Source organism: Benincasa hispida, chromosome 12, assembly GCF_009727055.1.
Source record: "Benincasa hispida cultivar B227 chromosome 12, ASM972705v1, whole genome shotgun sequence".
Lineage (NCBI taxonomy): Eukaryota > Viridiplantae > Streptophyta > Magnoliopsida > Cucurbitales > Cucurbitaceae > Benincasa > Benincasa hispida.
The window spans coordinates 51,948,832-51,970,816 of NC_052360.1; the positions used below are offsets into that span (position 1 = coordinate 51,948,832).

The 21,985-nt window shown below is 33.2% G+C and overlaps 3 protein-coding genes across 3 annotated transcripts; all 3 read left to right on the top strand.

Annotated features, from left to right (window-relative positions):
* The first annotated feature begins 8,658 nt into the window (after positions 1-8,658).
* On the top strand, positions 8,659-12,368 carry LOC120092862 (kinesin-like protein KIN-10A). The gene is made up of 6 exons (XM_039051095.1): positions 8,659-9,512; positions 9,949-10,104; positions 10,200-10,307; positions 10,399-10,509; positions 10,620-11,873; positions 11,965-12,368. The coding sequence occupies exons 1-6, from the start codon at positions 8,853-8,855 to the stop codon at positions 12,187-12,189; spliced, it is 2,514 nt and encodes an 837-aa protein (XP_038907023.1). The 5' UTR covers positions 8,659-8,852; the 3' UTR covers positions 12,190-12,368.
* A 1,911-nt stretch (positions 12,369-14,279) lies between these two features.
* Positions 14,280-15,912, top strand: LOC120092712 (60S ribosomal protein L14-2-like). Its single transcript, XM_039050866.1, has 5 exons — positions 14,280-14,418; positions 14,524-14,625; positions 15,194-15,323; positions 15,401-15,513; positions 15,598-15,912. Exons 1-5 carry the CDS (start codon positions 14,416-14,418, stop codon positions 15,649-15,651), a joined length of 402 nt encoding a protein of 133 aa, XP_038906794.1. The 5' UTR covers positions 14,280-14,415; the 3' UTR covers positions 15,652-15,912.
* Positions 15,913-18,171: 2,259 nt separating this feature from the next.
* Positions 18,172-21,663, top strand: LOC120092841 (putative protein phosphatase 2C-like protein 44). Its single transcript, XM_039051069.1, has 5 exons — positions 18,172-18,382; positions 18,481-18,774; positions 19,553-19,811; positions 20,107-20,204; positions 21,353-21,663. The coding sequence occupies exons 1-5, from the start codon at positions 18,350-18,352 to the stop codon at positions 21,488-21,490; spliced, it is 822 nt and encodes a 273-aa protein (XP_038906997.1). The 5' UTR covers positions 18,172-18,349; the 3' UTR covers positions 21,491-21,663.
* The last annotated feature ends 322 nt before the right edge of the window (positions 21,664-21,985 follow it).

Genomic DNA, 21,985 nt, shown 5'->3' on the forward strand with positions numbered 1-21,985 from the left:
AATTGAAGGAACTCTTATTTAAGAGTACCTACGAGTGGAAGCGAATCTTTCCTATTCATTGTGACAGAATTACCACATATACATTCAAACATACTTTCATGATGCAAAAGGGATCAAGAAATCATACCAGATGAAGATTTCTTCTTCACAACGACTCTGAAGCCCAACCGTCTACCTCGAACAGTCACCACTCAGACAGAAGGAATCGGAGAAGACAACACCATTTAGAGCTCTCAGTATTCTTGGAGTGAGAATCTAAAGTGTGAGCTTTGTTCGGATTTGGTAGAGGGAAGGAGGAAGAGCGACCATACACAACGATCAAGCAAGTGGGAGAATAGGTCATCTATCGCATAGATAGGATACTTGATCGTTTAGGTGAAGTATACGATCGTCTATACGGTTGTGTAGGAAAAGGTAAACAATCGTGTAGGAAATGGGTGAGCGATCGTCCAAAACGATCGTGTAGGAAAAACTAAGCGATCGTCTATATGATCGTTTAGTAAATACTGGGAGCTAAACGATCGCTTAGGAAAAAGGTAAACAATCGTTTAGATAATAGCGCGCGACGGTGTAATCGGTATGCAATTACTTAGTAATATCGTATATGTAAGCGATCGTGCAGTCCTATCGTATATGCATTGATTTTCTAAACGATAACACTATCTTCTTCACAATATTCGCGCATACCGAGATCAACATACTGTCTGCTATTTATAATGCACTCGTCCGTTATTTTAAACGAAGAGGCACCTTCCCATTTCCTTTAAAACCGTTCAATTAATGTGAACTTATCACATTCATAACTTATAAATTAATATCAAATATTAATTATAATTTTTTTCCTCTACTAGATATAAATCATATTTATATACAATTTTCTCTAAATTAATGTATCTCATACATAAAGTTAATTATATCATATTTAATTAACTCGTTCAATTATATCATATATAATTGAACTCCCTCTTGTCAATTTGAACATTTCAAATTGACCCAAAAACTGACTCCCAACTTGTATCCAAGCTACTAAGGGAACCTTATGGACCTATAGCTCGAAGCTCGAACGGTACGTGAATAGCTGACTAAACTCTTTAGTCATGATATCCACCATCCGTTAACTATCAGGCATTCCACTAAAAACCGACAGTTGAACTCTTCTTGCCATAGATGTATTTCTATGTCCATTGGATATAACCAATCATCAGTACAATGACCCTTCTCACATATGCTCGTAATTACAACAGGCCAATTTACCGTTTTCCCCCTGTAATTACATCTTCATTCTTAAGTACCATTGATCTCTCTAATGAACAATACAACATAGTCCTACTATGTGTGAACATCTCTCAGGCCATGAGAAGATGCGTGGCGCCACATCGTTCAAGCCCTAGAATCAGCCCTTAAGGGAGCTATCTATCTACTTGCCCCTACCTCGAGGAAGGAGTGAATTCCATCTTGTGTAGCTGAGTGCCCAGCTCCTAAATCAAACGAATCCCCAAAATGGTAAGTTTGAGTCGGTGTTCTGGCCACTCGCACCCATGCAAATCAAAGGACCGCCTTCAATGGCAGGAGTTTCCAACTCACTCAGGATTGAGGTCATGTTACCTATGGTCATCCTAGTGAAGTGAAGTCTCAATTATGAACGGTGTTATATAACGAGACATTAACATTTTGNGTGGTCAGGTCTTATACAAACTCTTTGCATAGGACGCCCCCGTGTCCCCTACACGAATGATCAGGATCAAATCATCTGTGAGAAGTCACAATACTTGTGACCATTCCAAAAAGCGGGCCACATCAGTAGCGTTACCAGGATGAGGTTTCCCTCCTATATCCATATGCTACAGACCATTTTGGTTATCACTCAAGACATGATCCACTTGTATGTCACCACATACATGCTTAAGTTACATACAGATAACCAGGGATCTTAAGTTTATTGGTTTGTGGTAAAATTAAAAAATATCTAAATGTGCAAAGTTAAGTAGTGAAGTAAATATCATTTATATTATACATCACAAGTGTTCGTACAAAGTTGTTTACAAACTACTGGACACGAGACTTTAAGGCACAAACCCCAATAGTTAATTGAATTCTGAGGCTGGTAATATTTGTTGGTGCTATTATTAATGGTCAATAACCACCCTTCTCCAACCACCCCTCTACCTATATAACATTGGTCTTTCTTTATTTACTGAGAGCCTCCATTGTCCGAGATTTAGTTTGTCAATCTGGTAAGTTGTTTAATTTGGTTTATCTTTCTACTTTATATTTTTTTATTCTGTTATTTTCATATTATTAACTTCCTAAATTTTAGTTCTTTGATGGGTGGTAGGGTGCCTCATTGTGTTTTGATCCGGCAACCCGTGGACTCTCCATCCAAATACTATTTCATAAAAGTTACATAGGCAATTCTCAATTCCAACTAGTTCTCTTCCTATATTTTAAGTATTTGTAGATTTTTTCTAACTACTGTTTTTTTTGTTTTGTTATGCAGCCCAAACTAATCTAGAACATTCAATTAGTTTGCGGTTAGTGTATTACTTTTTTTTTATTCCCCTATATTCTATGTTAGTTGTATTTTTTGGTATGCCTCATTGAGATTGTAGTTGTATTTTTTTGATGCGTCCATTGTGTACACGGGTTGTTTGACATTTTTTTGTGTTACTGACTGTTTATTAATTTTTCACTGTTTGACATTTTTTGTGTTATTAATTTTGGTGTAATAGACTGTTTACTAATTTTTAAATTTTAGATGCTTTCGATTCTGCCCGTAGTTGTAATACCCAAATTAACCTTCGATAATTTGATTTTATAAATTCAAATTAATGATATGGCTTTTTCAATGGAAGTTATCCAATCGTTAAAATCATATGAAAATAATAATATAAATTGAATCATATTTTTGACATAGTAACTGTTTATACTCTTCAATATGATTTTTATATTATTTAATCATTTTTCATTATTTTAGTATAAATTATAAATATACAAATTAACTAATCATTTTTAATTATTTTAGTATAAAATATCAATATACAAATTAACTAATCATTTTTAATTATTTTAGTATAAGTTATCAATACACAAATTTTGGTCAATTATCACTATTATAATCAATTTATTCATTAATTTATTCAATTTTAGTTATTAAGATAATCATGTTTAATTAAAAAAATTGAAACATTTTTTAAACTATCCTTTGTAATATAATCATGTCTTCCATTAATTAACTATTCATATAATGATGTCTTTAATTAATTTATTCATTTGTAGTAATCAATATAACTTTGAAATGTTTAATTAATATAATCATGTCTTTAATTAAGTAACTATTCATCTTAGTTGCACCATGTAAATTGTTGAATTAAAAACAGTCTTTGAAACGTTTCATTCCCAATAAAGATTTGAAACTAATATGGACTTTTGACCAGCTATGGCTAATGCAACAACTTTCACATACCTTTAACCAACTTATGAAAAGATTAATAAAAATGTAAATTATAGATTTTTAATATAATTCAAAGGTAAATTCTTACCTTTTTTTTATATGGATTTAAGGATGAGATGATTAATTTACCAATCTACTAGTTAAACTATCAAATAACTCATGAAGTTGTAGTAATGTATTTCAATTCAGATCCATCCCTGATAAAACTATTTTTCCTTTTGTATCCTAAGGATTTAGGTTTCTATCCCAAAATATGGAAAATGAAGAAGTTACTTTCTTTTCAATCATCACCACGTCCCAACGACAACTATTCCTAATATTGGCCCTATTACTAAATGACCATCGTAAAATAGAGAACCAACCCTCCTACACTAGACATCGAATTAGACAACTAAACTTCTTTCGATTTATTTATGAGAATGATGTCTGCTATCGCAAGAGCACGCGAATGGATTAACGGAATTTCGTCATCCTCTATGACATACTTTGACCGGTCATTTAGCACCTACTCAATGTTTTGACATCTAAGAGATGGTGGCAATTTTTCTCCACATTTTGGCACACGACGTTAAGAACTGAGTAGTTGGACGATAATTTGCACGGTCTGGTGAAATTGTTTCGAGGAATTTTAGGTATGTTCTGATAGCAGTACTACAACTTCATAAGTTATTGTTGAAAAAATCGGAGCCTATCACGAGCGATTGCACTGACAGTAGGTGAAAATGGTTTGAGGTATTACAACAATTTTAATTCCACTTCCAGTTAAATATCAGGTTCTATATTTTTTGGGAAACTAGAAAATGTTTATCTCTTTGTCAATCTATGATCCCATACAGAACTGTCTGGGTGCATTGGATGGCACAAACATAAAGATCAATGTAAGTGCAACCGATCGTCCCCGCTATCATACCCAGAAAGGTGAGATAGCTACGAATGTGCTTGTCGTCTGTTCACCAATTGGTGAGTTCATATTTGTACTGTCAGGGTGGAAAGGGTCTATAGTCGATTCTAGAGTGCTTAGGGATGTAATTTCTCAACCACACGGGTTGAAGGTTCCTAAGGGTATAGGCTTTTGTAATTCCATTGTCTGGATTCAAGAGTAAATAGTTTTCCAACTAATTTTTTGTATACCATGTCTAAGTTATTATTACCTATGTGATGTTGGATATTCCAATGTCAAGGGATTCTTGGCACCATATAAGGGAAAGTGGTACCATCTTTCAGAATGGCATGGTGTTGGAAATGCACCGACTAATCCATGAGATTTTTTCAACATGAGACATTCATCCACTAGAAACTGCATAGAAAGAGCATTTGGCGTACTCAAAGGTCGTTGGGCGATACTACGTGGGAAGTCCTACTCCCTAGTTAAGATCCACTGTAGAACAATAACGACATGTTGCCTGCTACACAACCTGATAATGAGGAAGATGGGCCAGACTACAATGTCTGGAACAACGAATGATGAAGATTCTATATCTAATGAGCTCGGCGATGAAAATATACAATTTATTGAAACATCCGACGAATGGACCAGTTTCAGGGACGAGTTAGTGACAAGAATGTTCGATGAATGGGAACAAGCATCATGAGCACAAAGTTTCTTGTTCAATTAGCTTTACTATGAATAACTTCCTCCTACTTTTAGACTATGTTATCTTTCGGTTTAAATAATCTACTATATTGAATTATCTTAATTTATGTTGTGTTAATTGGTTCATGTGAATGATGAAACATGTTCTACATTATTCATACTCAAAACTTTGTTTATCTAACTGTGCCCAATTTATTTTATTAAGTTATACATATGTATGTAGTTAAATGGCAAGACGTGAGAAAATGACAAAACACATTTGGACAAAGTGGAGTCACTATTGCACTTGGTAGAAACAGGTTGGCAAGCTGATAATGGAACATTCAAGTCTGAATATCTACAACAGCTACAACGTCTACTTATGGAAAAAATTCCTGGCTCTTCCATCGGGTTGTCGACAATAGAGTGCAAGGTTAGATTTTAAAGCCACAATATTGTGCAATCGTTGAGATGTTGAGTAATGTATGCAATGGATTTGGTTGGAACGACGAGTTCAAATGTACGGAAGTAGAGAAAGAGGTTTACGATGTATGGATTCGGGTAAGAGAACACATTATAGTATTATTATCTTACAATGGTGAACTCTTTCTAATATAATATTATGTTCTAACATAATATACGTTCTTGTTTGTAGTCTCATCCCAACGTGAAGGGTTTGAGACAAACCATTCCCATACTATGATGAGCTTTCAATCATATTTGGGAAAGATAGGGCCACTAGTGAAGGCAGTGACACCCCGTACGATCAAGCATCTACAACGGATGAACATTTGGAGGATATTCGATTGGGATCACAGGTTAATAAGCAACAAAAAAGTATACCTAACATGAACATATCTGACATGGACATACCGACCGTTGATGGGATGGATGAGGTTTTCCCAAATACACCAATCAGTAGACGTACTAAATCAAGAAATGATACGAGAGGAACGAAACGCAAGAGGACTCCCTTTACTGAAATGCTTAACATTGTACGTATAACAATGGATGTGCATGAAAGTAAAATGGAGAAACTTGTACAATGGCAGAAAGAGAAATATGAATTGGAGCTCAAGAGGCGTCCGGAGGTCATCGAACAGATCTACCAAGTTGAGGGTTTAGAGGAGGACGGTTAGTTGTCCCTCATAGATCTGTTGGTGAATGATATTCAGCGAACAGACGGTTTTTTAGTCATTCCACCACCATTAAGGAAAAGGTGTTGGATACATTTGTTGGCCAAGACTAACTAATTTTTTTGTCGGTGTTTACAAATTGGTTTGTTATTATTTTTTGTAACCTCCCCTAGTCTCTTATTCCATAGATTTTTAATATTTGTTGATTTTTTGTGACATGTACAAATGGCCCGTGGTATGTAGCCCTTAGATATGGATGAAAATATTTCTAACCAAGTTGTAAAATAGTCATGTATAAGGTCATCAAATTATGTAAAATCTTTTGAGGGGAATGAATTTAATGAATTTCATATTCGGTCTATTTTTTTTTTAACAGTGGAATGAATTTAATGAATTTCATATCTGGTCTAAATTAACACTATTTTGTAAAACCATTTGACTTTCTTTGATGAGAAGTTTGGAATGAATAATATGAAATTGAACCGTATACCATATCTTGAGATTGGAAAGAATAAAAAAAAATGCAATCAATGTCTTATTCCAAATAGGATGGATACAATAATTTGATTATAAGATCAAAAAAATAGTGTTCATATAGGCAAATTATTATAGAGTACAAAAACTGAACCAGATAGCACTAACATAATAATTTTGCACACCCAAACATAGACATATGAACTCAGACATAACGACTCTGCACACCCAAACACAGACATATCAACTCAGACATAACAACTCTGCACACCCAAATACAAACATCAGAACTCTCTAGATATCAGAACTCTCCACATCCTATATCATTTCAAATTATTTCATCACAATTTTTCCTGTGGCGTATGTGTTCGTGCGCGTGCGTGTACATGCGCGTGTGTGCATGCCTGTGTGAGTGTGAAGGATGAGAGAAATGATTGGTACATTGGGAATGTATCCTTGACAAGTATTACTCTAAAAACAATGGACATAAATTGTGTGATAGTTGAAGTAGAGTGATAGAAAGTGGCTTTTAAAAAAATAAATTAATTTAGGTCAAGATTGTTTGCCAATAAATATACAGATATTATGAGAATAAATGGAAAGAAATTTCTTCTCTCTTCTCAGAATATCTCATTATTCGTTTTTACAAATTCTTCAAATTGTTCGCGAGCAATATTCCTTTTAGATTGTATCATTATGCTACCTTTTTAACATGCACGGGAAGAGAAGGAAGAGGTTAAACTTTGAGGTTTTTTTTTTTTAAAAAAAATATATATTGTCATAAAATAATGAAATGGGATAAGATATTATGGCACCAATTAATCTAATCATCCTAGCTCATTTAGTTAAATCATATATAATGACTAAAAGGTCATAGATTTGAATTTTCAACCTTCCCACTTTGTTAATAAAAAGGATAATATGTTACCGGTCCGACAAGATTCTCAATAGAAACATATTTCCGATATTTTTTTTAATATGCTAAAGAACTAATAGAAATTTGGGGAATTAAATTTTACACCTAAATTTGTCAAATTATATCGACTTCATCAAACTAGACTCCAACTTAAATAGATGTTACCATTTTCACCCCTTTTCAATTATGGCTAGTATTCATCCATGATTTTCTATTAAAAAATGTGTATATATATATATAAAAGCTAAAACTAATTTGATGAAATAAAGGTTTACACAAAATTAAATTTGGTTAATTAAAAAAAGCAACCATTAAAAAATACCTTTAAAACTTACAAATTTATAAATAATTAAAAAAATCATGTTAAAGGTTAATTTTTTCCCTATGGTTGAGAAAATTTTATCCTATCATTCATAATACGGATTGAGGATACTTTTTTCAACGATTATTGAAGCAAAAGTCTATCATAAGTCAGAATTGCAACTCTTATCTTATTTTCCCTAATTCTTTTGATAATTCAATTAAATATAAAATTGGAAACCATGCCCCAAAACACCATTATTGGAAGGGAAAAAATATATTATTACAAACTTAATCTTCAGCTTTACTATTTGTATTTATTTAGTAGATGAACTTTTAAAATTATAAATTTAGTCTTTGAATTTTTAATATTTTTAATAAAAAATTCATGAATCTACTAGATATAAAACTAAAATTTAGGATCCCATTAAATATAAAATTTAAGTACATTTCTAATAGATTAATTCATTTAAAAAAAAATCAAAATTATCTAGAACATATTAGATATTAAACATAAAATTAAAAGTTGATGAACATAATTGAAAATTATATTGGAGAAATTAAAAAATTTATGAAATAGTTAGAGAAACTAAAAATCAAATAATTATTAAATAAGGTCGATTTTATTTTTAAAATTTTGATATGAAAAATGAAAGAAGAAAAATAATTTGGAAAAAAAATAAATAATGAAATTAGATAGTCCACAAAAGAGCGTGTGCGTGATGTGCTGTTGTTTGGGTATGTAAAAATGTGTACGTTAGGAAGAAGAAGCCGTAACGGCTATATTTTGTTTGAACTTCAAAACTCTCATTACGATTTTTGAACTTTCCATTTCTTCCTTTCTCTCATTTCAACGGATCTTCTTCTTCTTCTTCTTCTTCCTAGATTAGCTTTCTTGAACTCCATCGATTGAAAGCCCTAGTGATCTGCGAATCAATCTTGATATCAAATCAAGATATAAACTTCTTCTGCACTTCAGTTTTCTTCTGGATCGTCACTGTAATGGCACCAACACCGTCTTCTAAATCAAATCATGGTCACATAAGTCAATTGAGAACTCCTCAAGCGAAGCGGCTCAATTTCATCAACCCCCCTAGGCCACATTCATCACCTTTCCCCAATTCCGCCGTTAAAGACTCCCAATCGGAGCATCCGGTTGAAGTAATCGGCCGGATCCGAGACTATCCGGACCGGAAAGATAAACCGGTTTCGATTCTGCAGATAAATCCCGATGGACAGAACGTTCGGGTTCGGGCTGATTTCGGGTACAGGGATTTCAGTCTCGACGGAATTTCGCTGTCGGAAGAGGAAGATCTCGACTCGTTTTACAAGAAATTCGTTGAAGCGAGGATTCATGGTGTTAAGTTGGGTGAGAAATGTACGATTATGATGTACGGACCAACCGGTGCCGGCAAGAGCCACACGATGTTTGGTTGTGCGAAGCAGCCGGGGATTGTGTATCGGTCGCTTAAGGACATTTTAGGCGATGGAGAGAGTGAAGCCGCCACTGCCGTCGGAGAAGGTGGTGGCGAGCGGCTGAACGTTGGGATGTTTGTACAAGTCACGGTGCTGGAGATCTATAATGAAGAAATATATGATCTTCTATCGAGCAATTCTGGTGGAGGGCTAGGGCTGGGCTGGCCTAAGGGTAGTGCCTCTAAGGTAATATTATCAGAATCCCGAAAACACTTGTCTTGTGAATTAGGTTGAAATAATACTTTGGTTCTTGGTCTGGTCTTTATAGTTTTATGCTTAAGTTTAGTCCTATAGATGAGGGAACTGTTGAAAGTGGTTCAATCTGTTGTCAAAACATTTCATTCATGAAATATCAGTGTGTGGAACTTTTTTAACTATAGGGAAGGCTTTCCTGTTGAAATTGACTTCAAACTATCTGTTGGGACTATTTTTAAGATGTGGTTTTGAAGTGTAAGGACTAATTTGGATGTTTGAAAGTAGAGGGTATGCTGTTTTAATTGTTCGAACTAATAATTTTCATGTGAAAATGGAGAAAATGGAATCTGTTTTGGTTGTTTGGATCAATCTAGTTTGGACTGCGTTCGTGAGGGATTGAAAGTTTGAGACCATTATGTTGTTGCAGGTGAAGCTTGAAGTAATGGGGAAGAAGGCAAAGAATGCTACTTATCTATCTGGGAATGAAGCAGGAAAAATTTCTAAAGAGATTCAGAAAGTAGAGAAAAGAAGGATTGTTAAAAGTACTCTCTGTAATGAGAGAAGTTCTAGAAGCCATTGCATGGTATGTTTGAGGTTTTGGACTAAATATTGATTCCAGTATTCTTTGTCTAGATGATGAATATTTAATAATTTTGTTATCTTTTGGATGCTTCATAGATAATCCTAGACGTGCCGACTGTTGGTGGACGCTTGATGCTCGTCGATATGGCTGGTTCTGAAAATATAGAGCAAGCTGGGCAAGTTGGATTTGAGGCAAAAATGCAGGTGAAAATTGTTTTTTAAGAGCAGTCCTCACCCACACTCCACCCCTCCCCCCTCGTACTTTTTAAGAACTAAATATTGATTTCAATCACAGACAGCAAAGATTAATCAGGGTAACATTGCATTGAAAAGAGTGGTTGAATCAATTGCCAATGGTGATTCTCATGTGCCTTTCAGAGACAGTAAATTGACTATGCTTCTGCAGGTAGCTTTCTTCTTCTTCTTCCTCTCAGTGGAAATTGGTGCTTAGTTTTGTTTAGATTGTGATTGTAAAATTGATTTGATTTGATTTGGTTTTCAAATCCTTCTCTCCAGGATTCTTTTGAGGATGATAAATCCAAAATTCTGATGATTCTGTGTGCCAGCCCTGATCCAAAGGAATTACACAAGACAATCTCTACTCTCGAATATGGTGCGAAAGCCAAATGCATTGTTCGAGGTCCTCATACACCAACCAAGGATAAATGTGGTGCTGACGATTCTGCTTCTGCTGTTATTCTGGGATCGAGAATTGCAGCCATGGATGATTTCATCTTCAAGTTGCAGAAGGAGAACAAACTTAGAGAGAAAGAGCGAAATGAGGCACATAGAGAGCTCATGAAGAAAGAAGAGCAGGTATCAGCATTGAGAGCTAAGCTTGAGCTAGCAGGGTCGAAAGGATCAGGCGTGAGTGAGGAAGAGATCAATTCGAAGGTGAATGAGAGAACCCAACTTCTGAAACTTGAGTTGGAGAGGAAGCTGGAGGAGTGCCAGCGAATGGCCAATGAATTTGTTGAATTGGAAAGGAGAAGGATGGAAGAAAGGATACTGCAGCAGCAACAAGAGGTCGAAATGTTGAGACGGCGGTTGGAAGAGATCGAATCCGAGCTATTGAATTCAAGGGATGCAACAAACAACGACGTAAACAAATCAAAGGACATGGATGGCTGTAGGCTTGCTAAAAGGCTCTTAGGAGTATATGCTAGTGCAGAGGCAGGGATGGTGAAGTCCATGGACTTGGACATGGATGATCAAGAACCGATACACGAAGTAAAACTCATTGGCGGTATGGATTATCGACCAACTACCAACAATGGTATCCAAAGCCTACTAGACAAAGTGAATGAGAAAGTTGATCTTGACGTGTTTTCATCACGGTTTGGGGATGGGGATAGAGTATGCCTGAGTACCGTGTTCGAGGAAGAAGAAGCAGAGGAGGAAGAGGAGAAGGAAGTTATAGAAGAAAAGAGAGTGTGTACAGTTGAAGGGCTAACCAAACTGACACCGGATATTCCAGACAAATGTCAGAACAAAGATGATTTTCTCAAGGAGAGATCAGAGATTGGCATCGGATTGTTAAACGAAAACGAATGCTCCAAGGACACTGCATTCTCGAGAAAATTGAGAATTCAAAATATATTTACTCTTTGTGGAAACCATAGGGAGCTTTCTCAACAAATTGCCCCAATACCTGAGAAGAAGAGATCTGATGATGCTGAAAATCAGCACCCTTCATCTCCATTGAAGACAATTGGTGAAGTTCAGAAGCCTGCATCAGATCATTACACTCAAATTCTTTCAGACCTGACGGTAATAGCAATATAACATTTTTCGGTTCCAAAAATTTTTCTTTTCATTTTGTAATAACGATCATTATGGCTCTTTTTTGCTTACATTTCAGAACCAGAATGGAGCTGTATTGACAGAAAATGAGGAGACAATGCAGCCTATAAAGCTACAAGTAAAGGGAGGAGTAAACAGTCTTAGTGTTGTACCACTGAGTCCAATTCCATTGTGCTCAAAGGAAAACAAGCTACCCGTCACGCCAAACATCGTATCGCAGCAGAGTGATGGTCTATCACCGAGGCTCTGCGCTACGCCATTCATCACTGTAAGAAGACACTGAGGGAAGGAAAGGGAGAGATTTATGTTTAGGACTTTTGCCATTTTGTTGTGCTTGAGTATATAGAGATGAATATACTCTTGTGTTGAACTCCGAAGTTGTTAATAGGTTCATGAAATCTTCAATGTATTCAATTATATCTTATATACTTTGTTAAATATGAAAGCTACTCGTCCTTCCCATTATAGTTTCTTCTAGCATAACATATCAGTTTCAATTACTTTGGATTATATTTTTTTGGCTGCCTATACCATATACTTTCAAGTACCGATAGCCACTACTCCTTTGGACTCGATACTGTCAAGTATATAGGCCACTACTCCTTCGGACATGGTACATGTTTGAGAGTGACTATTAAATTATTAAAATCACTTGTCATATTTAAAATTGTTTGAAAATATGTATTTAATCACTCAAAATCAACTTAATGTTAATTTTACGCTTCAATGAAGCAATGTAGTCCTCTAACAAAAATGGGGAAATGTATTGAATGGAATGAAGTATGGTAAAATATAGATTACAAAACTTTTGCTATCTTAATATGAACTTTAAAAAGTGGATCCAACAAGGTTTCGTCCAAAAGTTTGATTTTAAAATTTATATATTTTTGGCTTCTAGGTTTTTTTTTTTTTTTTTTTTTGTCTAATTTCTATTTGGTCCTTAAATTTTAAAATGAAAGCAAGAATCAACAAGAATTTTCAAATGAGAATTACAAGGTATATTTGATATATACAACAATATGTATTTGAAATTTCTAGAAATAAAATAAGGTATATTTGATTAGTGCATGAACAAGACAATTTATACAATACATCATCTTATACACCAAACAATATATGTGATGTATATATTCACATTTTTAAGTTTATTTGTAAATAAACCAAAAAACAAACCATTGCATATGTGATGTAATTTTATATTTTTCAATATATTACCCGTATATTCAAGATATCTCAATGAATAGGTGGTTGATTTTAAGCGGGAAAAAAATCTCCTAAATTGAAGGAAATATCAATTTGTAATTTCATGCATTAAATGAATGCCAAGCAAAACTAATAAATAACAAAAACAAAGTCAAATTTCGAAAACGATGTTAATAAGGAAAGAATTAAATGTCAAAAAATTTATTAATGAAAGATGATGTAATTAACGATGTTACAAAAAAATAAGAATCCTTATATAATTAAAACTAAAGAATGACATATATTTTTTTTTTAAAAAAAAAAATCAAAATAAAAGGTGAGAGTGAATATATCAAAAGGTTAAAAATGTCATAAAATGTTGCTGAGATTTAGTTATGAAATATTATTAATTTTAGGACATTTGTAAAAGAGTAGTTAGGTAGCATGTTGATACCTAAAGCTTTCAATACTAAAAGTATCATAAATATTTAGAAAAAAAAAAAAAAAATACTTTTTTGGTCTCTAGGTTTGAGGTCGATCTAGGTTTCAAAATACATTTAATCTTTAAGTTTTGGATTTAGTTTCAATTTAGTCCCTAAATTTCAAAATGCTACAATTTTACTCTTAACAATTGTGTTTTGTTTGAATTTAGTCTCCAGATTTCAAATTTACATTTTTAACCTCAATTTTTTCATGAAATACTCGTTTTCCGTCTTCAATGTTAATGTATGGTAACGAGTTTAAAATAATTAAATGAATTCTAATTAATCAAGTTTCATTATTTTTCACCACTTTTAAAATTAAATTTAAAATTTGACTTCATAATTATTTTAAATTAATTAATAGACATGGATGTCAATGTTTGAAGAAAGTGAGTATTTGAAGAAAAATTAAGGTTAAAAAAATGTAAAATCTTGAAGTGTAGGGATCAAATTCAAATAAAGTTCAAATATCAAAGGTAAAATTGCATCATTTTGAAATTTAGAAATTAAATTAAAACTAAATTCAAAACTTAAGGACTAAATATGTAACATTTTAAAATTTAAAAGACCAAATAAAAATTAGAACTCAAAGGGATAAAAAAGAGGTTTATTTTCCCTATATCGTATAAAAAAGTGGGCCGGCAAAGGCCCAAAATAAAGCCTTTCAATTCAGTCTAAACTTCATTAGAAGGCCCAATTTTCTGGGCATCGAAAATGAAGCCCAAATAAATTCTGAGCCCTAGACAGAAGTTATTATAAAAGGCAGTAGGACGTCTTCTTCCCTTTCTCCCCTCCATCGGCGCCGCTGCTTTTCACAGTTGCTAACCCCTCGCAAGCCAGCAAAAATGGTGAGATTCTCTCTCTGTATCGCTAACTTCTCCTATTCTCTTAACTTTACCTTGTGTCTCACCGCTTCAATCTGTTCATTTTGGTCTTTGGTTGTGTTTCTTTAGCCGTTCAAGCGGTATGTTGAGATCGGAAGGATTGCCCTCATCAACTACGGTGAAGATTATGGGAAGCTTGTTGTAATCGTGGATGTAATCGACCAGAATCGGGTAAGCACACTCGTTGCTATTCATTCCACTTTTGTATTTGGTGTTCTGATGGTTTTAGTTAGGCAAGGAGAATGAAAAAACTTTGATGTTCTTTGCTTTTCAAAATAGCTAGATGGAATAACAGTAATACCTCAGTTTCTGCGGGGATTTTTACATTATATTCGTATCATAGGGTTTGGTGCTGAACCTGCTGGATAATGAACTAGTTTTGTTTCAGTTTTAAGTCTTCTGGGTTGCTTTTTTTTTTTTTTTTTTGCTTTAAAGTGTAATCCTTGAACTGATGGATAATGGAATTTTATAGATTTATGTTATTGCTTTAGAACTTAAGAGTGGCTGGATTTGTATAATGCTTTGTTTCAGTTGGAAAGTTTTTATAATGGTGGTTGTCATTTCGAACATCCTCAGGTCTATTGAAGTTCATCTATGTTTTCTACTTGGGGCTTTGTTGTTTGTTCTTGAGTGATTTTGAAACTTTTTGGAACGACAGTGATTACTATGACTTGTTTCTTCATGGAGTCTCTTGTTTAATCATTTGCTGCATGACTAGCTTGATTTTATGTATGGGCAGGCTCTGGTGGATGCCCCTGATATGGAGCGATCTCAAATGAATTTTAAGAGACTCTCCCTGACAGATATCAAAATTGATATTAAGAGGGTCCCTAAGAAGAAGGAGCTGATTGAAGCCATGAAAGCTGGGGGTATTGAGTAATTCCTTACAATTTTCTACTTATATTGTGTTTGCTTGCGCTTAATTGTTTTGCTGTTGAATAATCAGATGTCCAGAAGAAATGGGAGAATAGTTCTTGGGGCAGAAAATTGATTGTTAAGAAGAGAAGGGCCTCACTTAATGACTTCGACAGGTTCAAGCTTATGTTGGCAAAGATTAAGGTTTGTGTTGATTAACGATATGCACCTAAGTTTCTTTAATACAAATGTGATAACATTCAAATTGATGGGTTTTCGTTTTTGCAGAGAGCTGGATTGGTTAGGCAAGAGCTTGCAAAGTTGAAGAAGGCAGAGTCCTAGAGGTTCAATTTTTCAAGGGATTTTCTCATTTTGCTGTCGACTTTCTTCTCACTTCTATAGGTCGTTGATCTATAGTTCAAACTTTTTGTAGCAGTATTATTGCCTTAAGTTATCGTGTTCAACCTCTTCCATTTTTAATCTTATTACGCCAATTTCTTATTTCGATTTCAATTATCACAACTTTATCACCCTTTATGTAAGAGGTCCTTGTTTTAATTGGTGGTTTGAATGAGAGTACTGGTTTTCCATTTGTTTGAGAAAGTGACCCAGGGAAGGTAAGTTCTTGGTTTTTTTCTTTTTTTTTTAAATCTTTTGAAGTACAATACAGGTAGGTTAAGATGATTCGAACATATATCTCTTGGTCACTAACATATTCATTTTAGCCCGCTTTGGTGTAGTCAATTTTTGAGATGTGGAATTTGTTATAGGATTTATTAATAGGCCAATTGGTATCATGTCTGAAGTTGTATAATCTCGTTGAGCTCCAAAAAAAAAAAAATCTTAATCACAAGTGGACGTCTTTATTTATGGTTAAAGCAGAGTTGCTAGACTTTAGGCTGTACCGAGTTGTTCGTAGTTGTTCGTAATCATAGTTGTGTAATTGATTCATTCTAATTGAACAATGTAACATTTTAGTTTATTGTCTGGCTTGTATCCGAGTCTGTTACTCGAATTTTATCAGATAAATATAACTATTTAATTTGACTTGGGCTGTACATAAAGGTACTGAAAAACTGTTCCAGTTAAGGTCGGTTGGTTTTTGGTTTTCTTGTCATAGATTTTGGAAAACCGATCAACTGGTGTATTATTATTATTTTTTTAAATTTTAAAAAGTATCAATTAAAAAATAAGTCAAAAGATCAAATGAACAAAGTTTGAAAATCCCCATTAAGTGAACTTCTCATTCATCATGCGTTTGTGATTTATACTTCTATGTGCACGCAACCATGAATCTACGATATATCTTATGCGATGTTAATTAAAATGTTAAAAAACTATTGTGTTAACTTCCCCATTTTTTTCCCTCTTCAAAATATTCATAGATATGTATTGTTTTATTATTAAAAAAATGTCATGTATATTTCTATATTTTATAAATTGCATTATGTTAAGTCTTGTTTGGTAATCTTCGATTTTTAGTTTTTAAAAATTAAACCTATTTGTTCATAAACTAAAATCCACCAAACGAGATTTTAGTTAATATATCAATCATTTTTTACTAATAAGGTAGAATTTGAACCATCATCTATTTAGTTGGGCTTAGATGGACATTCAATATCAATTCATTTGATAGTATAATAAAAATATCCTTATTATAATCAATTAATTAGGTGAATGAATTTCAGGTGACAAATCCTAGGGAGAGTTTTAACATTTTACTCTTATTTCTTCCTCCCAATTAATTCCCAATCGCGGTTTGAAGTGAAAACAAACAAAATAGAGAGGGGGGAAAAAAAAAACACATTTTCTCACTTTTTTATTCAAAGAAAAAAATTAAAATTTTTCTCACTTTTGGCATAAAATGTTTGCATTTTGTAAATGCCAATTGGCTTAATGCTCTTAGTCCACTTTTAATGTTGATTAATCCACTTGACTTCCTCTCTTCCTCCACCTCCCACTATGATGAAATTGGATCATTTTTCTCTTTTAATAAAGTCTATATTGGAAATTTTAATGTGTTTCTAAATAGTTAAGAATTTGACTAGAATTGAAAGGCAAATTTGATATAGGTCTAAGAGGAGTTCGACCCCTTCAACTTTATACACTCTTTATTCATATATATAGTACTAATATTTGTGGCTAGCCTAGTGATAATTTTGGTTTTCAATCCCCTCTAGACCCAGCTTCTTTTTAGTTTTTATTTCTTTTAACCCTTTGATTATAAAGCTCCCGTCAACAAAATTTTTGGAACCACCATTATTAAAATCTAAATACAATTTTGAAACATTTCAAAAATATATTTAAAAAGTACTTCATAAACTAAAATCCATCTTGTTTTTTTTTAAATCAGTTCCTTATTTTCTTATTTTATATTCATTTTGACAAAAATCTAGCTGTTTACACCTCTAATATTAACTCTCACACAACATAAGGCCTCTTTCATATTGGACACAATTAAGTATATCAATTAAAAAAAAAACTTGATAAGGGCTTAATTTCATTCAATTTTCATTAATATATAAAAATTGAAGCGTTGGAAATTAAAATCAATAGCCAAAAAAAGGCAGTTTCAAATGAGCAATTTTTTGGGATTAAAGTTAAATCTGTTTTCTTTGCATTTTCATCTTCTTCTTCACGGGAAAGCGTCGAGTTTTACCTGTCTGAACTGAAAATATACAAAAAAGCTTAAACAAACCGTTACTTCACACTAAATTTTTGGTTATCTATATTAATTGGTAATTAGAATTTTAATTAATAATTATCTTGCCAATTCATTCGACCCAAAAATGGGGTTTAAAATGATAAATATATATTTTTTGTTTCTAGAAATTCTCTTTTTTCAAATAATACTCCCCACTAATTACAATAATTTCTCCCTAAGAAAGTCCAAACCCCTTGGCCTAATTGACTGATAAATCCCAGGAAAAATCTTTCGTTTTCCCTTTCAAAACAAGGGAAATACCACAAACCCACGTGAAAATTTTCGCTAATTTTTTCTTTGTTCATCGAGGGTTCTCATTTCTTCAGATTTCTCAAAATGGGTCTTAAAGATCTTCGTCTCAAACTCAAGGTAAACCCGTTTTCTTTTTCTTCTTAATCTCAGTTTCTTTTTCAAATGGATTTACTGTTTCATTGCATTAATGGCGGATACGGTGTAAATTTTTGTAGGGGCTTCGATTGGGGAGGTTTCTGATGAGGAATACAAGGAAGAACCGACGGGGGACGGTGGCGGAGGTGAGTAAGGCGTCGTGGATGGCGCCGGTGAATCATGGGTATCATGTGGTGGCGGATCAGTCGTGTTCGAGAATTTGGGAAGATGAATCGGATTATGACTCTGTTGTGGTTCAGAGAGAGCAGATGGAAGGGATTGAGTTATGGTTTTTTGGGGTTTTTGATCCTCAAATTGGTGATAAAGTGATCAAGTTCATGCAAACCCATTTCTTTGATAAGAACTTTCAAGAGGTAAATTCTCTGGATTTTCTTCATTCTTTTCTTTATTTTTTTTCTTTTTTGGGTTTTGAAATATTGTTATATCACAAATATTAGACAGTGGGTTTTGGATTTCAAATCTTCAATCTCTTTCTCATACTACATCAATTCAAATCTACACTTCGAATGCCTAAAATTATTCATTTAACCTTATAACATTTGAGTGTTAAAGAATCTTCTAAAATAGTAATTCGAATTAGGTGACTATCATTGATTGAATAATCTCATTAGATATTGTCTAACTCTATGACATCTAAGTGGCGATAGTACTTTTAGCATATCATTCTAGGACAATAGTGATTACGGATTGATATTCAAGTCTTTTGTTATATGTCTATGACCTTAATTGACTACTAGGCCAATCTAGAAAGGTCTTCTTTGAAGATGAGATACACTTCGAATGGATTGTTTTCTCCTGTAGCGTCACAAATTTTGGTCCTACAACCTTTGAAAGAATGACCATGCTTAGAATTGATTGTTTCTTTTTCCTCACATTACATTACATTACGAATAGTAAACAGTGATAGAGTTTTGGATTTCGCGTAAATAGTGAAAGAGTTTCGGATTTCGTTCGGATGAACATTTTAAAAACTTTTCTTGCTCCACAAACAAAGCTTTCACATCTATAAAACACAACCAATTTTGTTGTATGGTTGGTAAGTTAAAAGGTTATTTTGTACTTCAAATCATTTCATTATTCATGAAATGAAGGGGATGTTTAGTTATTCTAAAGAACAGAGTATGTCTGCAGTCGCAAGTAATAAAAGGGAAAGGAAGAGAAGCAATGAAGAAAGCACATCTGAGTGCAAGAACAAAGGTGAGAGAAGCAAAGGAAGGGAAGGTGTCATGGAAAATAGGATCATCTTCAGCATTGGTCATCGATGGAGATAAATTGGTGATTGCTAGCATGGGGGATTATAGAGCTATTGTATGTGAAGATGGCCTGGCTCATCAAATAAGCTGTGATCAAGATTCAGCCAGCCAACGTTGGCCTCGTAGATTAATGCTCGGTAATCTCTCTTTCGCAACTCTTTCGATTCATATTCTATTTTCAACCTCGAATGACATTAGGTAAGAACACAACCAAAAATCCCCATTAGAAGAGTATTATTAATCTATAAGTAAACACATTGCTTCTCTAGAACGAAACTTTTGTGACAAATAAAGTTACAGGTGAATGACAAATTAAGATACCACCAAATCTTGAATATGACCCAAGTTAGGGGTCTAAAGTGAATAATATTATACCAATATATATACTAACATTTCTCTTATAGCTTTTAACTCGAGCGAGTGTCTTCGTAGGAATGAAGCCTCGGAAAAGCTCTGAACTCGTGCTTGCAACCAAAAGAATCAACTCGGAAACTGAATTTGTAATATTGGGGAGCAATGGCATATGGGAGGTAAGATATAAACTCCAAGAACATTTAAAATCTTCCGCTTGAAAAGATCTTTGGTTCCTAATAAATGTAATTAAGACCCATATTTTAAAGCAACATCATATCTTAAGAATATTTTACGTGTGTATATGCACATATCTTCAAATTTACTCCATTGCACGTTCATTTTCAAAGTGCTTGCTTCAACTATGATTTTTTTAACCAAATAAATAAATAAATAAAATGGTTATCAAATAAACTCCACAATTTCAATTTCTACATTGTTTTCTTAGAGTTTATTTTTCATAACTTTCATTTGGGGTGAGTTTATTTTTCATAACTTTTGTTTGGGGTGTTCAAATGATCTGACAATCCGAACAATTCGAAGTACCCAACCCAAAATGTAAGAATTGGATTGGGTTTGTTTTGTTCTTTAGATTTGATTGAACTCTTTCCATTTTTGTTAGGTTAGATTGGATCACATATTGGCTTAAAAAAATCTGGATTGACCCAACCCAACACACACATATTTCGCTTTGTTTAAAATTTGATTAATTTGTAAACTTTTAAAATTTTTCTTTTAAAGTGAATATGATATCTGTCTTTGTTTAAAGTTTGTAATAAATATCGTGAATATTTGGTATTTAACATTTGAATTTTATGAAATTTTAGTTATTAATTATATGGTTGTAGATGAATTTACACGTTTTTAACTTTAAAAAAAAAGTTATAACCAGACAACACCACCCAATCTAACCTGAAGTAGGATTGGTTAAAAAAAACACCTCATTTTTGTTATGGAACGACCATAATATACCTTTCTCCCTTTTTCAAAGATAAGATTTAAGGTTTTTCACCTCCATCATTAGTGGAAAGCATTAAAATATGAAAAATTGATCTTTTTCCTTTTTGAATTTTAATAAGATTTTGTTAGATTTTTTGGTCAATGGTAATGGGAGACATTTAAAATCAAATAATCATGGAATTTCAATGCATTGAAAATTCCTTGGTAAAAAAATCACAAGAGAACTTGGATTTACATTTAAACTTTCTTTGTTGGTTTATATATATACATACATACCTACATATACATATATATATATATATATATATATATCAAAATTTTAAAATGTTTTATGTTATTAATTTTTTTGGGGGTGGGGGGAAATCAGGTGATGAAGAACCAAGAAGCTGTGAATCTGATAAGACACATGGAAGACCCACAAGAAGCAGCAGAGTGTTTGGCAAAGGAGGCTTTCACAAGAATGAGCAAAAGTAGTATTTCTTGTTTGGTCATACGTTTTGACTAAATTTAACATTTTCCAAATCCTTTTCTTCTAATATATTTTTCTATCCAATCTCTTCACAACTTGGGTTATAAAATGCTATGGTGTAAATATGAGCTATATAGTTTTTACTCTAATAGATTCCTTTCATAAACTCTCATCCAAAAACATAAAAATTTTGGAGACCTTATTGCTTAGATTTTCTTCATATATATATTTTTATAGTTATGTTTTTAAAATTTATTGTTAAAAGTTAGGTTGTTTAATATGTTCTACAAGAGTATAGCTCAACTCTATAGGAGAGATTCGAATCTTCTACTCCAAGGAACTAAAAAAATGTTGTATTATAATTATCAATGGACAAATAAAATAAAAGGCAATAACTTTATTATGATATTTCTTCTTTCTACTTAAAATATTCCCTTCCCTTTCTCCTCTTTTCATCTATCTGAAAAGTCAACTTTGTGGAACTTCCTTTAGAAAGGGAGATCTCACCAGTTGGGTACAGGTTTAACTTTC